Source organism: Chlorocebus sabaeus, chromosome 1, assembly GCF_047675955.1.
Source record: "Chlorocebus sabaeus isolate Y175 chromosome 1, mChlSab1.0.hap1, whole genome shotgun sequence".
In the NCBI taxonomy this organism is placed as follows: domain Eukaryota; kingdom Metazoa; phylum Chordata; class Mammalia; order Primates; family Cercopithecidae; genus Chlorocebus; species Chlorocebus sabaeus.
This window is the reverse complement of record NC_132904.1, coordinates 70863115-70878233: the sequence shown is the minus strand read 5'-3', so window position 1 is coordinate 70878233 and position 15119 is coordinate 70863115. Positions and strand designations below refer to the sequence as shown.

General features: G+C 37.0%; 1 protein-coding gene and 1 pseudogene across 1 annotated transcript in view; one reads left to right on the top strand and one right to left on the bottom strand.

Moving 5' to 3' along the window:
- PGM2L1 (phosphoglucomutase 2 like 1) overlaps positions 1 to 15119 on the top strand; it is a 57769-nt gene that overhangs the window by 24779 nt on the left and 17871 nt on the right. The window contains exons 3-6 of the mRNA XM_008020138.3: positions 730 to 836; positions 1529 to 1613; positions 4142 to 4225; positions 13731 to 13924. Of these exons, the coding sequence (XP_008018329.1) occupies positions 730 to 836; positions 1529 to 1613; positions 4142 to 4225; positions 13731 to 13924 (470 nt within the window). The remainder of the gene's footprint in view (positions 1 to 729; positions 837 to 1528; positions 1614 to 4141; positions 4226 to 13730; positions 13925 to 15119) is intronic.
- Positions 9713 to 11685, bottom strand: LOC103248033 (heterogeneous nuclear ribonucleoprotein A1-like; annotated as a pseudogene).

Sequence of the window (15119 nt, the reverse complement as noted above, 5' to 3'; positions counted from 1 at the left end):
CATTTTAAAGGACTGTAATAGTATAAAATGTTAAAATGTTATTTTTAGATATTAAAGTATTTATTAAACTTAACAAATCATTCATAAGGTAGTTAAATGGTTTTAGTTTGTCATTGTGATGTTTTCAATATGAAATACTTTATTTCATTTTTTTGTCATCCATGACTGCACATTTTTCTAGTGTATGGTATTATTTTTCTGTGAGATTTTAAAACCAAAGAATTACAAATGGGATCAACCATCATAAGAAATGTTCTAGTGAAGAACTGTGTTGCTGATTAAAAATGTTTGCATCATAAATACGTCAAATCTTTTGGTTAACTTCAATCATATGATCTAGCAAGGACTTAAGACAATTAAAATTCTGTTCTCTAGAGCCTTCAGACAAGAAACAATTTATGTTGGCTCTTCTAATCTTTTTTTTTTTAGCTTATTGATGCTCATGTTTCTTCTGCTTTTCCTAATGTTTTGCTTATTGTATTGGATTTAATGGTTATTAAATCGGTATTTCCATGGTATTAAATATGTCTGAAAATCCAGGATATGTTTGTCATCTTACATTTCTGGATTGAACAGTATTGCTCCCACACTGGTAAGCATGGGCATAAAGGCAGAAGCCACTTCCCTAGCAGCCAGTCGGCTGCACAGCAAACATAAAAATAAGAGATTCTGAGTCATATGAAATGCAGGCATCCATTAGGACTAATCTTTTGTGTTTATTTGCTTCAGGGGATGTACAAATACCTTGAGAGATGTTTCTCAGACTTCAAGCAGAGAGGCTTTGTGGTTGGGTATGACACTCGGGGTCAAGTAACTAGCAGCTGCAGCAGCCAGAGGTACAGAGTTAATTGTTTCAAAGATTAAGTTGAAATAGAATAAAACATATTAAAAAAATTTTTGTCCAGTAGTAGGATTTCCGAAACAGTAGACTGTCAGATAGAAATGTGATCACATGCTAATATTTACTTTAGAGCTGAAATAGAATAAAAAGTGTTTCAAAGAAAAGCTTTAGATTTTACAGAAAGAAGTAAAAATTTAAAATATTTAGAGTTCATATTTAGAATGACATCATAGCTTATAACTTTAGTATTTTGGCAAAGGCACTGGGTAGTAGTAATTATGTAGCTTATATTCTCATTATATGCCTATTAGATTAGTTTTAGGGTATTTTTTGGGGTAATAATGCATAGTGAGTTTATCAAAGTCTCATATCACTTTTTCCATTCTTTTTGCCTTTTACAGATTTTATTTCTTAGTAAAAGAGCCATCAAAAGATGAATGAGGGAAAAAGAAGAAATTGAAATATCAATTCTATTAGTTGTTAAACTCTTTTTTTTTAAAAAAAAAATCATATTTATTTAAAATTTTCCAATTAGGGCATGAAGTTTAAATAATCAGTTATTATAAGAATAGGACATATTAGGCTACTATTTATTCAGACTAATTATAATATGAAACATCTATGTGGAAGGTTGGTTTTTAAAAAGTATGGTAGGCAAAGGACTAAATGAAATCTCCCTTTTTTTAGGCTTGCTAAACTCACTGCTGCAGTCTTGCTGGCCAAAGATGTTCCTGTGTACCTTTTTTCAAGATACGTTCCTACACCTTTTGTAGTAAGTGTGTTGTGTTGGTGATCATATAGCTTGCTGCTCTCGAAAATATTTCTTAAATCAACTAGGATTCAAATCTTTTTTGTGCATGTAGTTCTGTGTTGAGTAATACAAGGGACCAATGGAAGAAAAACAAATTTTACTTTGAGTTTATTTTCATTCAACAGACATTTGTTCAACTTAGCTGAGAACTTGATCTATAAACGTTGATAAGTCTACAGTTATAGTGGAATATTTTAATATCTTCTTTCAGAAATTGATTCATTGGACAGACAAAAATGATGAAGGATAGATTTGAACACATTGTTAGCTGACTTGATCTGGGTGTGTGTGTGTATGTGTGTAAAAATTCTCTATTGTGTGATGATAGGATTTACATTATTATTAAGCAGAATCACAGTCTCAGCAAATGCCAAAGAGCTGCTTATCAAGCCATATACCTGGACCCCAATGCAATAAAATCAGAAATTAAAAAGCCCATAAATCCTCCCCTGTTTGGAATTTTAAAAACACATTCATAAACTATTCATGGATTAAGGAAGATAACATAATGCAGATTAGAAATGATAGGCAGTCCTTGCTTTGCACAGAGTGTGGGGGCTATAAAGACAGTTGTACAAGCCAAAACCACGCCAAGTGATCTTTTCTTTTCTTTTCTTTTCTTTCTTTTTTTTTTTTGTTATACTTTAAGTTCTAGGGTACATGTGCACAACATGCAGGTTTGTTACATATGTATACATGTGCCATGTTGGTTTATCGCGGCACTATTCACAATAGCAAAGACTTGGAACCAACCCAAATGTCCATCAATGATAGACTGGATTAAGAAAATGCCAGATGATCTTAATCATCAATGAGAAAAATTATGACTGTTCCATGACTTTTAACTTTTTTTTTTTTTTTTTTTTGCCACAACATTAAAAACACTCTTACTCTTGGGTAAAAATATATAGGAAAAAGAATAAACAATGGTAAAACTAATGTTTATTTAGTACATTGTAATTTAAAACATTAAGAAACATTGATAACTAAAGTACTTTATTTCTTTGTAAAAAGAACTTATCAGGAGGCTGGGGGTGATGGCTTATGCCTGTAATCCCAGCACTTTGGAAGGCCAAGGCAGGTGGATCACCTGAGGTCAGGAGTTTCAGACCAGCCTGACCAACACAGTGGAACACGATCTCTACTGAAAACACAAAAATTAGCCAGGCATGGTGGTGCATGCCTGTAATCCCAGCTACTCAGGAGGCTGAGGCACGAGAATTGCTTGAACCTGAGAGGCAGGGGTTGCAGTGAGCTGAGATCGTGCCACTGAACTCCAGCCTGGACAACAGAGCAAGACTCCATCTCAATCAATCAATAAATAAAACTTACCAGGAGATAAACAGAGCTTGCTTCTTGTGATTATAACTTATTTATATTACAAGCAAGCATCTTGATCTGTGCCTTGGCAAATTGTTAATATACCTTTCTGAGTTTGGATACATGTCCAGCATCTTATCCTTTGTTAATTTCAATCTTGTAAAATATCTCTGGGAGTTCCTTTAATGTGAAGGTTTCTTTGTTGGTGTCACTTCTTCTGGAACATCTTCATCCTTCTCATCACAGCCTCGTTCCTCATTTAATCCATGTGTTCCCCTTCACTACACTTCCCTGGTAGTATGTTTAAAGTCTCTTGAATGGCAGCAGTGTCAGCATTCCCACTTATTTTTTCTGTAACTTCATTTATGTTCAATTCAAATTTCCCTCTATTATTACTCCTTTTCGTTTATTTGCTGCACTTTCACCTTTGTTGGCTAATTCCTACTTTCCATTATCCATTTTTGTACACTGTCATATGGGTCTATTACTGGAGAAAAGGAGGCAATAGAGCCACATGTTTTGCAGTTTGTGAGAGCACTAAATAACAGATGCTTAGTGACCAATCACTGACACCCTTTTAAAGAGTGACATGATTGATCACTCATCATGATGTGGCTCTGTTATAAATATAGGGATGTGTGGACTAAAGAGCTAGAAGCCAAGTGTGTACTTGATGCAGTTATGGTTAATATTACCATGGTAAATGAAATTTGAACATGTTGTTGGGAGACTGGAGCTGTTTAACAAAAGCATAGTATCAGTAATTCATGTATAGGAACTGAGCAAAGCAAGGACTGCCTGTAGGTATTTAAAAGTGAGCAATAATGAAAACAATACATAGTAAAAATTATGGGTTTTAACTAAAGCCCTACTTAAAGGGAAATGTATAGCCTTAATGAATATATAAGGAAAAAAAGCTTTTAAAATAATGAGTTGGCTTTTGCTTAACAGGTTTGTGCTAAAACAGAAGAAATCCAAAAAAGTAAAAGGAAGGAAATCTTATAATAAAGGTATAAGGAAAAATCAAGTAAATAGAAAATAAAGAGGGTATTAATAAAAGCAATATCATACTATAATGCTTTTTCTGTCATTTAATCAAAGTTATTCTCATGTCAAATGTGTCAATAGCTAGGAAGCAGAATCAAACTATGGTGTTATTTATTTTTCAGCCATATGCAGTTCAGAAGCTCAAAGCAGTTGCAGGTGTGATGATTACTGCCTCTCACAATCGCAAGGAAGACAATGGATACAAGGTAAACCTTGGACTCCTGACCTTTGTTTATCTTATAGGTCATCTTTTTTATTCAAATAATATGTGCTGAGTATGTTTTCTATACTGGAGAGCAGAGCTAGACGTTGGGAACAGAAAGTTAAAAACACTGAGGCTGGTCCTCAAAGAATGTGTATCCCTAATGGCATTTACTACTTCTCAATGTGTACAATTACAAAAATCTCCTCTTTAGTTCTTTTATTTCTAATTGTCCTTGATTTCTCTATCCCTTCCTAAATCCATCCTCTCTACCATTTAATAAAGTCACATTGCAGCAAGAACTTGAAAAATGAGTGGGAGTTTTCAACAGCAGACCCAGAGGAACGGTACCTTATCCTCACTCTCCTCTCCCTCTGACTTTCTGCTGGAGCTCCTTGTTGGCCACAGGATTCCACTTGATGGGTCAGCCTCTGTGGCAGAAAGCAGAGTGGAGAAGGGTGAAAAGTGGCTCTGGAGGGGAATTAGAAGAATGCAGCACAATATTGAACCACCGTTTGGGGCTTCTGAGTGGGTGATAAGCCTGTGTTCCTATAGGTAGTTGGATATATAGACTTGTAGCTCAGGGGAGAAATCTGGACTTAAGTTATAGAGTTTTGGGCCACCACACATGTTAGAGCAAAATTAGCACTTGCTATGTTGGAGGAGCTAGAGAACAGAGGGGAGCAGCGGTATGACTGGAATGCAGTGAGCACAGGAAGGGAAGGAATGAAGAAACAAGCAGGAGGCAGATTATGCAGATTTATAAGCTCTAAGGCAAGGGGGTTGGGTTTTATCAAAAGAATAAGAAGCTACTGAAGAACTTTAAGCAGGAAAGTTTATGTTCTAAGGGATCATCTGTCTGCTTCGTGGAGGATGGATTGCAGGGAGAACAATGGAAGCAGGGAAGAGACCAGTTAGGATGCTTTGTTTCAGACAGAAGACAACAATGGTTTAGAATGGTGATTGGTAGAGCACATGGGCAGAAGTAAACATATTCAACCTCTATTTTAGACACAGCATCTGTAGAACCTGTTAGTAGATTAAATGTTAGGGAAAAGAAGTAATCAAGAATGATTCTTGGTTTTTGTTTGGGTGGGTGGTAATGTTAATTTACAGAGATAAGAGATTGAAGGAGGACCACTCTTAGGTGTATATGTTGTGGGGTAATCAAGAACTCTGTTCTAGATACACTAATTTTGAGGTTCCTGTTAGAGGTGTCTGTTAGAGAGTTCTTGATTCCTCCACAGCATATACACCTAAGAGTGGTCCTCCTTCAGTGCAGTGGTATGATCACTGTAGCCTCAAACTCCTGAACTCAGGGAGTTCTCCAGCCTCAGCCTCTCATGTAGCTGGGGCTACAGGTGTGTACCACTTGCCTGCCTTTTTTTTTCCTTCCCCCCTCCCTCCCTTCCTTCTCTTTCTCTCTCTCTCTCTCTCCTTCCTTCCTTCCTTCCTTCCTTCCTTCCTTCCTTCCTTCCTTCCTTCCTTCCTTCCTTCCTTCCTTCCTTCCTTCCTTCCTTCTTTCTTTCTTTCTTTCTTTCTTTCTTTCTTTCTTTCTTTCTTTCTTTCTTTCTTTCTTTCTTTCTTTCTTTCTTTCTTTCTTTCTTTTTATTTTTTAAGACAAGGTCTTGCTCTGTCACCAAGGCTGGAGTGCAGTGGCACAATCACAGCTCACTGCAGCTTCAACCTTCCAAGTTCAAGCAATCCTCCTGCCTCAGCCTCCCAACCACAGGCATGAGTCACCATACCCAGCTAATTTTTTTATATTTAGTAGAGACAGGGTCTTGCTATGTTGCCCAGGCTGTGGGTCTAGTTTCTTTATGATGAATTATCTTATTTATTTGACCTTCCTCACCCCCATCCCCTAAATATAAGTTCGTAGGTAGAGAGACTTAGTCTGCCTTGATATTCATTGCTATTGAACATATTTGGCACATAGTGGACCCTCAAATATTTTTTCTCCTTAGTATGTAAGCACAAGGTTAAAAAGTTAAACAGTAAAAAATATCTGTTCCATCTCTGTCCCCTAGTACCGTTTCTCAGAAGCAAATACTGTTTCCAGTTTTCATTTCTGTTTAGGGATAGTCCACACATATATAAATATATATGTGTTTGTCTTTTACCCCATAAATGGTAGGGTACTATATAATAGTGTTCTGTGCCTTGCTGATTTCACACAACAATATGTCTTACAGACTGTCTTTTTCTTTCTCCCTTTCCCTTCCCCTCTTCTCGTTCTATGTGTATGTATGTGTATATATGTATATACATGTATACATACACACATATAGATGTACATATATATACATACATGTGTATATATAGTCAATATGTATATTTTAACCTGTGCTTGTATATTAAGGAAAAAATATATATGTATGTGTGTGTGTTTGTATATGTATATATTTGTATATGTGACATTATATTTTTTGGAGAGCCCAGGAGAGGAGAGGGCTCCTCTGTCAGAGAGTGCAGTGAACTGTGATCACACCACTGCACTCCAGCCTGGGCTACAGAGTAAAACTCTGTTTCAAAAAAGAAAAAAAAAAAACAAAGATGAATGTAGAAGAATGTTTATTGTGGCACTGTTTATACATAGCAGAAGATCAGAAGCAAATGAAATGTTCATCGATAGAGGATTGATTACATAAATTATGATTCATCTATATAGATTTTTAAAGATGAATGAAGCAGATATACATATGTATGAATGACATGAATATATACACATATGAATGATATGAATATATATATATGCATGAATATATATGCTTTATTCATAAAATTAATTTCATCTATGCATTTTTTAATGTGACTACTAGAAAATTTTAAATTTTATATGTGGCTTGCATTTGTGGTGCACATACTTCTTTTGGGCACTGCTGATCTATACGATAGATTTTTAGAGGTGAAACTTTGGAGTTTTTGTGTTTTTGTGTTTGTTTTTTGAGATGGAGCCTCGCTCTGTCACCCAAGCTGGAGTGCAGTGGCACAGTCTCGGCTCACTGCAACCTTCGCCTCCGAGGTTCAAGCTATTCTCCTGCCTCAGCCTCCTGGGTAGCTGGTACTACAGGCGTGCACCACCACACCTAGCTAATTTTTGTATTTTTAGTAGAGACAGGATTTTGCCATGTTGGCCAGGCTGGTCTTGAACCCCTGGCCTCAAGTGATCCTCCTGCCCCCGCCTCCCAGAATGCTGTGAGCCACTGTGCCTGGCCTAGAGGTGAAACTTTTGGATCAAAGGGAATATGCAAAGAAAGTTTGGCATTCCCTATTCAAGGTGGTCGTGCCATTTAATAACCTCATCAACAATATATGAGGGCCTTTATCCTTTATCTTCCATGATTGTATCATCAAAGCTTTTAATCTTTGCCAATCAGATGGGTGGAAATGTTATTTTTAATCTGTACCTGTCTTATGAGTGAGGTTGAGTGTCTTTTCATGTATTTATAAGATATTTGTGTTTCCCTTTCTGAGAAGTCTGTTAAAGGATTTTTTTTTAACAAACTTAATTTTGTAGAGCTGTTTTAGATTCACAGCAAAATTCAGCAGAGGGTTCCGAGATTTCCCATGTACCCACTTGTCCCCACATATGCATTAACAGCATCTCCCACCAGAGTGGTACATTTGATGAGCCTACATTGACATGTCATTATCACCCAAAGCCCATAGTTTATGTTAGGGTTCATTCTTCATTTGTACATTCTTTGGGTTTTGACAAATGAATAATGACACGTATCCACCATTATAGTTTCATACAGAGTATTTCCATTGCCTCCAGAATTCTCCGTGTTGTGCCTGTTCATCCATTTCTCCTCTTTAACCCCTGGCAAACACTGATATTTTTACTGTCTCCACAGTTTTGCCTTTTTCAGAGTGTCATATTGTTGGAATATACAATATATAGCCTTTTTAGATTGGCTTCTTTCGCGTAGTAATTCCCTCCCTGTCTCTTCATGGCTGGATAGCTCATTTCTTTTTTAGCACAGAAGAATATTCCATTGTCTGGATGTACCACAGTTTATTTCCCCATTCACCTACTGAAGAACATCATAGATTCTTCCAAGTTTTGGCAATTGTGAATAAAGCTGCTATAAACATTTGTGTGCACATTTTTGTATGGACATAAGTCTTCATTCCTTTGAGTAAATACCAAGGAGTGTGAGTGCTGAATCATATGACAAGAGTATGTTTAGTTTTGTGGGAAACTGCCAAACTGTCTCTAAAGTGGCTATTTAAATCCCCACCAGCAATGAATGAGAGCTTCTGTTGCTCCACGTCCTTGCCAGCATTTGCTATTGTCAGTGTTCTGGATTTTGGCCATTCTAATAGGTGTGCAGTAGTATCTCATTGTTGTTTTAATTTCCATTTTTCTGATGACATATGATGTGAAACATGTTTTCATATGCTTCTTTGCCATCTGTGTATTCTTTCTGGTGAAGTGTCTGTTTTGCTTTCTTATTGTTGAGTTTTAAGAATTCTTTATATATTTTGGATAACAGTCCTTTTTCAGATATATCTTTCGCAAATATTTCTCCCAGTGCGGCTTGTCTTTTTATTTACTTGGCAGTGCCTTTTGCAGAGCAGAAAATTTTATTTTCATTTTAAATCCAGCTTATCAATTCTTTCTTCCATGGATCATGCCTTTGGTGGTGCACCTAAAAATTTATTGCCAGCTGGGCACCGTGGTTCACGCCTGTAATCCCAGCACTTTGGGAGGCCAAGGCGGGTGGATCGCCTAAGGTCAGGAGTTTGAGACCAGCCTGGTTAACATGGTAAAACCCCGTCTCTACTAAAAATACAAAAAAAAAAAAAAAAAAAAAAAATTAGCTGGGCATGGTGGCAGGCACCTGTAATCCCAGCTACTCGGGAGGCTGAGGCAGCAGAATCGTTTGAACCTGGGAGGCAGAGGTTGCAGTGAGCCAAGACTGTGCCATTGCACTCCAGCCGGGGCAACAAGAGTGAAACTCCATCTGAAAAAAAAAATAGTTATTGCCAAACCCAAGATCCTCTAGACTTCCTCTCATCATATCTTCTAGGAGTTTTATAGTTTTGCAGCTGTTAAACTATTTGCTCATTATTCTTTTGCTGTTTCTTATTGATTTATGGGAACTCTTTCTATGTAAAAAGCAGCTCTTGGCCATCTGTTTTGCAGACATTTCCTCCCAGTCCTCTTGACTTTATTTTTGTTATTTTTCCATGTATGATATTATGGTATTTTTCCCTTTAGAAAACAAAGTTATTTTGGCATTTTTATTGGTATCATATTTTATTTACATTTTAATTTAGAGAGCTTTGATATTTTAATAATTGAGTCTCCCTATTCAAGAATAGGGTGTGTCTTTCTATTCTTTCAAGACTTCTTTTAGATTCTTTAGTAGCATTTTAAACATTTTTTAAGATAATTAAATCATTTATTGATTATATATGATAATGGATGAAACACAAGCTTCATTTCCATTTATAATTTTATCTGGTAACATTATTCATTTTAGATATATTGCATAGAATGTGTCAACAATCATTTTTATAACCAATAATTCCATGATTTTGCTTGGGTAATCCCTTTTAATGATGAAGTTCAGGTCACAACAGTAACTGTAAGTTCAACTACACCAAGGTTTCTGAAGACAATGATTTCTCTACCCAAGCAAGTTGTATATAAACTCCAAATAGAACCTGGCATCACTCTGAAGGAATTCTAACTTCACACTGTTGGAGAAATTTACCAAGATGGCTTCAGAGTAGACTAACTTTACACAGCACATTAAAAAAAAAAGAGACACATTTATTCAGCATCGTGATCAGACTATTACATTTAGCAATCAACAGCATGGGTGCAAAAAAAAAAAAAAAAAATCCATATTAAAACTCTTTGTTGGAATGCTTTGCACTTTCCACAGAACAGGAACTAAAATAACTTGTTATACAATTTGTCACAAATACAGTCCTCGAGTTTTTTGCCCATACACATGAGTATTTGTCTGAAACATGTCTTCTTTGTCACAGGTAGGCCCTGCCACCACTGCGCTTGGCTGAGTTCACAGATCTGTTGTAACCTGTAGCTTCCCTGTCACTTCTCTGGCTCTCCTCTCATGCTAAGCTTTGTTTCCTGGCAGTAATTAAAATCTTCTGCCACTGCCAAGCTACTGTTGCTACTGGCACCACCATAGCCACCTTGGTTTCATAATTAGTAAAGTATTGGCCTCCACCACCACAGGGACCAGAGCTGCTGTCTCCAAAGTTTCCTCCCTTCGTGGGTCTGATTTTTTTTTTTTTTTTTTTTGAGATGGAGTCTTGCTCTGTTGCCCAGGCTAGAGTGTAATGGTGCAAGTTCAGCTCACTGCAAGCTCCGCCTCCCGGGTTTACGCTATTCTCCTGTCTCAGCCTCCTGAGTAGCTGGGACTATAGGCGCCCGCCACCACGCCCGGCTAATTTTTGTATTTTTAGTAGAGATGGGGTTTTGTCATGTTGGCCAGGCTGCCCTCGAACTCCTGACCTCAGGTAATCCACCACCTCAGCCTCCCAAAGTGCTGGGATTACAGGCGTGAGCCACCACGCTTGGCCGGGTCCAAAATTTGAAGACTGATTGTTGTAATTGCCAAAGTCGTTGTAACTTCCACCACCTCCAAAATTGCTTCCATCATTGCCAAATCCGTTATAGCCATCCCCACTGCCATCATATCCACCACCGCCATGGTTGCCACCAAAGCCACCACAACCATTGAAGTTTCCTCCACAACCAAAGTTGACCTTCCCACCAAAAGCACCTCCACGACCACCACCAAAGTTTCCAGAGCCACTTCGACCTCTTTGGCTGGATGAAGCACTGGCTATCTCTTGCTTTGACAGGGCTTTCCTAACTTCACAGTTGTGGCCATTCACAGTATAGTATTTCTGAATGACAAATCTTATCCATGGAGTCATGGTCATCAAAGGTTACAAAGACAAAGCCCCTTTTCTTGCCACTGCCTCGGTCAGTCATGATTACAGTTGCTTCATTTTTTTCCCATACTGTTCAAAGTAATCTCTTAGGTGATGTTCTTCAGTGTCTTCTTTAATGCTGCCAACAAATGTCTTTTTCACAGTTAAGTGGGCACCTGGTCTTTGAGAATCTTCTCTTGAGACAGCTCTCTTTGGTTCCACGACTCTTCCATCCACCTTGTGTGGCCTTGCATTCATGGCTGCATCCACCTCCTCCACAGTGGCATATGTGACAAAACAAAGCCCTTGGAGCACTTGGTGTTAGGATCTCTCATTACCACGCAGTCCGTGAGCATTCTCCATTGCTCAAAATGGCTCCTCAGGCTCTCATCGGTTGTTTCAAAACTCAACTCTCCAAGCAAGAGCTTCCTCGGCTGTTTGGGCTCTTTAGGAGACTCTGACTTAGACATAATGGCAGGCAAGAGAGACTTTAATGATGCTTCCTCAGCAGCGTCCACGGGCAGAAAGGAGTAAGCTGACCTAAACGTTTTTTTAAACTAGATTTTTCAGATATTTTTTAACGTTTATTCCTGGACGTATTTTGTTGCATGAATTTTTATGTTACTATATCACATAGGGATGCTTTCTGGTGCAGATTAAGTAAAACCAGCAAAAGTGGCTTAAGCTGATAGAAGTTCATTTTTCTCACGTAACAAAACGTCCGGGGTAGGTGGCACAGGCATGGTTCTGTAGCTCCATGTCAGGCCTTGTGTCTTGCAGTTTTTCTGGCCTTACCCTCAAGCATGGTCATCACATGGTGGTTGCTGTACCTCCAGGCATCACATCCACAGAAAAGCAAGGAGAAGGGGACCGGGAGAAAGTACAGGATTTTTTTTTTTCTTATGTTTTATAAATTTTCACGTGAGCTTTCAGGACTTACGGAGATAATCTTTTTTATGGCTTGAAATGTGGGAGCATCCCTCCAGAACAGTTTTGTTTGTTTTAAGCATTCTGGGTTTTTTGTTTGTTTTAAAAATTCTGCTAGAACCTCAAGGGTTTCACTGACTGGGGACAGTTTCTGTGTTAATTTATTGTTTCTCATCCTAAAATAATTGAAGTGCAGACCTTGGATTTGAAAATATTTTTCACTACCCAGAACCCAAGAAGAGACACGCTTCCTCACGATCTCTATAATAGTGGGCAGGACTTTTTCTATTCTGCATTTTCACTGAGAGTGAAATGCTTCAACGATGCCATTTTTATTTGGGGGTCTCAGTTCCAACTCCCTATCTTGCACATGGGCATTACAACCCAATAACCAGATAAATGGACAGTTCTCAAACCCCAAGTAACCACAGTCTCAGTCCCACAGGCTTATCATTCCGCTTTTTAATTCTTTTTCTCTCACTGCCTAGAGTTGTCCCTTTCCTCTTGTGGATTATGCTATGCATTTAAGATAATGTTTTTTCTCTTTTATATAGCATTTTGAAGTGTTTATAGAACACAGATTTTTAGGTCATCTGGTTAACCATATTCTTTGCATAGAGATGAGTACATAGTACAGATTCAAATGTATTCTTCTTTCCTTCATTCAGGATGCAATAGAGGGGATTTGTGTCCTATACATGGTAGAAGTCACCATAGATGTTCTCTAACCTTCCAAATTTGAAATCCTATAAATTAATAGAACTACATTTTCATGCTTTTTTGGTAACTGTTCCTAATGTCTTATTGATCAGGCTATTTGACAAACTGAAAACTCATTGAAATTTATTTGGATAATTAACATGTTAATTTTTAATAAACTATATTTGGTATGATATAAATTCTACTTTATAATAGAAAGATGACTTTTTTCTGTATCACATAACTACTTTATAATGAGTTAAATAGTATCAAGTTTTAAGGAATATTCTATGGTTTCTTGGATTATCTTTAGTAGATAGTTATAGGTTTAAGAGTATAATTGGACACTATGGCATATGCATATTATAATGTTATCATAATAATTAGGCCTGCTTGCATTTTACTCATATTGTTATTAAGGTATACTTCTAAAAGAAAATCATATATAATCATTTGATTGAAGAGTCCCTGTAGAGTAATTACTATCTATATCTTTTAATATTTGTTAAATTAGTCCTATGTTGACATTTTTTGCTTGATCAATTTGATATGCTTTTTTTTTTTTTTTTTTTTTGAGACGGAGTCTTGCTCTGTAGCCCAGGCTGGAGAGCAGTAGCACAATCTCGGCTCACTGCAAGCTCCGCCTCCCAGGTTCACACTATTCTCCTGCCTCAGCCTCCCGAGTAGCTGGGACTACAGGTGCACACAACCACGCCTGGCTAATTTTTTGTATTTTTAGTAGAGACGGCGTTTCACCGTGTTAGCCAGGATGGTCTTGATCTCCTGACCTCGTGATCTGCCTGCTTCAGCCTCCCAAAGTGCTGGGATTACAGATGTGAGCCACGACACCTGGCCTCAATTTTATATGCTTTTTAGTAAAGCTGAAGATCTCTACTATAGGTAAGAAAAGATCTGACAAGCATTTTAAGTGATTATGGTTATATTTACTTATCATCTAGGTTTACTGGGAAACCGGTGCTCAGATCACATCACCTCATGATAAAGAAATTCTAAAATGTATAGAAGAATGTGTGGAACCCTGGAATGGTTCCTGGAATGATAATTTGGTGGATACCAGCCCGCTGAAGAGAGACCCTCTGCAGGATATTTGCAGGAGATACATGGAAGATCTGAAAAAGATCTGTTTTTACAGGTATCCAAGTGGGAATATCAGATAATACCACTTTAGAATAATGTTAGCAAATGAGGAGAAGAAAAAGTGATATAAAGTGTTGTCTATTTATTAGGCTGGTCTTGAACTCCTGACCTCAGGTGATCCGCTTGCCTCAGCCTCCCAAAGTGCTGGGATTACAGGTGTGAGCCACCATGCCCAGCCTAGAGTTTCTTTCAGGAGTAGTGAGAATATTCTAAAGTTGATCATAGTCATGGTTGACCAACTCTGTGAATGTAGTGACAGCCATTGAATTGCACACTTTAAATGGGTGAATTATATGGTATATGAATTATATCTCAATAAAGTTAAACAAGTTAAATATATGTATTTCCTCTACGTTAGATAAGTATATTTCCTTTAAGATTTTATTTTTCCTTAACCATTTCCATATTTCCATAATTATCTCTGTAACTCTTCTGTAAATAGCTAACACTATTGCTAGGAAGAACCCTGGCTGGCTGAGTATATTTTTCCTATCCTACAAAATAATTTTAGCTTTTTCTCAACTTTATTTTAATTTCAAAAATGTACCCTTCAAGCTATCAATTGTTTGCTTCTCCATCTAAAATGATAAGTGGACAGTAATACTAGCTAAATGCTACCAGCTCTAATCACTCTAAAAAGAATTGATTCCTTTTTTATCCTTTCTGTCTTTTCTTATTTATATTTTTGTTTTTTAAAGAGTATATAGGCAAAAGCAAATTAACAAGTGAAGTATTTATGAAGCTGAAGGCATAATTACACAGAGAAGAATTATTTCAAGTGACTTTACAGTTATTTACTATACATTTCTAGTGGGATATGTCCTAAGGATAAAGAACTACAAAGAAACCTCAAATTATATTTGATAGCTGTACTGTTAGTGGTAATATTGATGGTTTTATAGATGTGGATATAAATAAATATATAGATAGACATACTATATATATTATAAAACAAATGGGTAACTATGTTAATGTCACTAGGATCTAAGATTTTAGTTTAAGAGAAGCAAATGTAAAATCAAAATAATTTTAAAATTACAATTTTAAATTTGAATTTGAAATATGTTTTATTTACCTAAAATGCTAAAATACTAGTTCTGTTACTAATAAGGCCTATGTCTACCCCTAAAGCCCAAATTGTGGTTTCTAAACACCATTTCCTAGTAAAAGGAACCACGGCTTATTGGAGA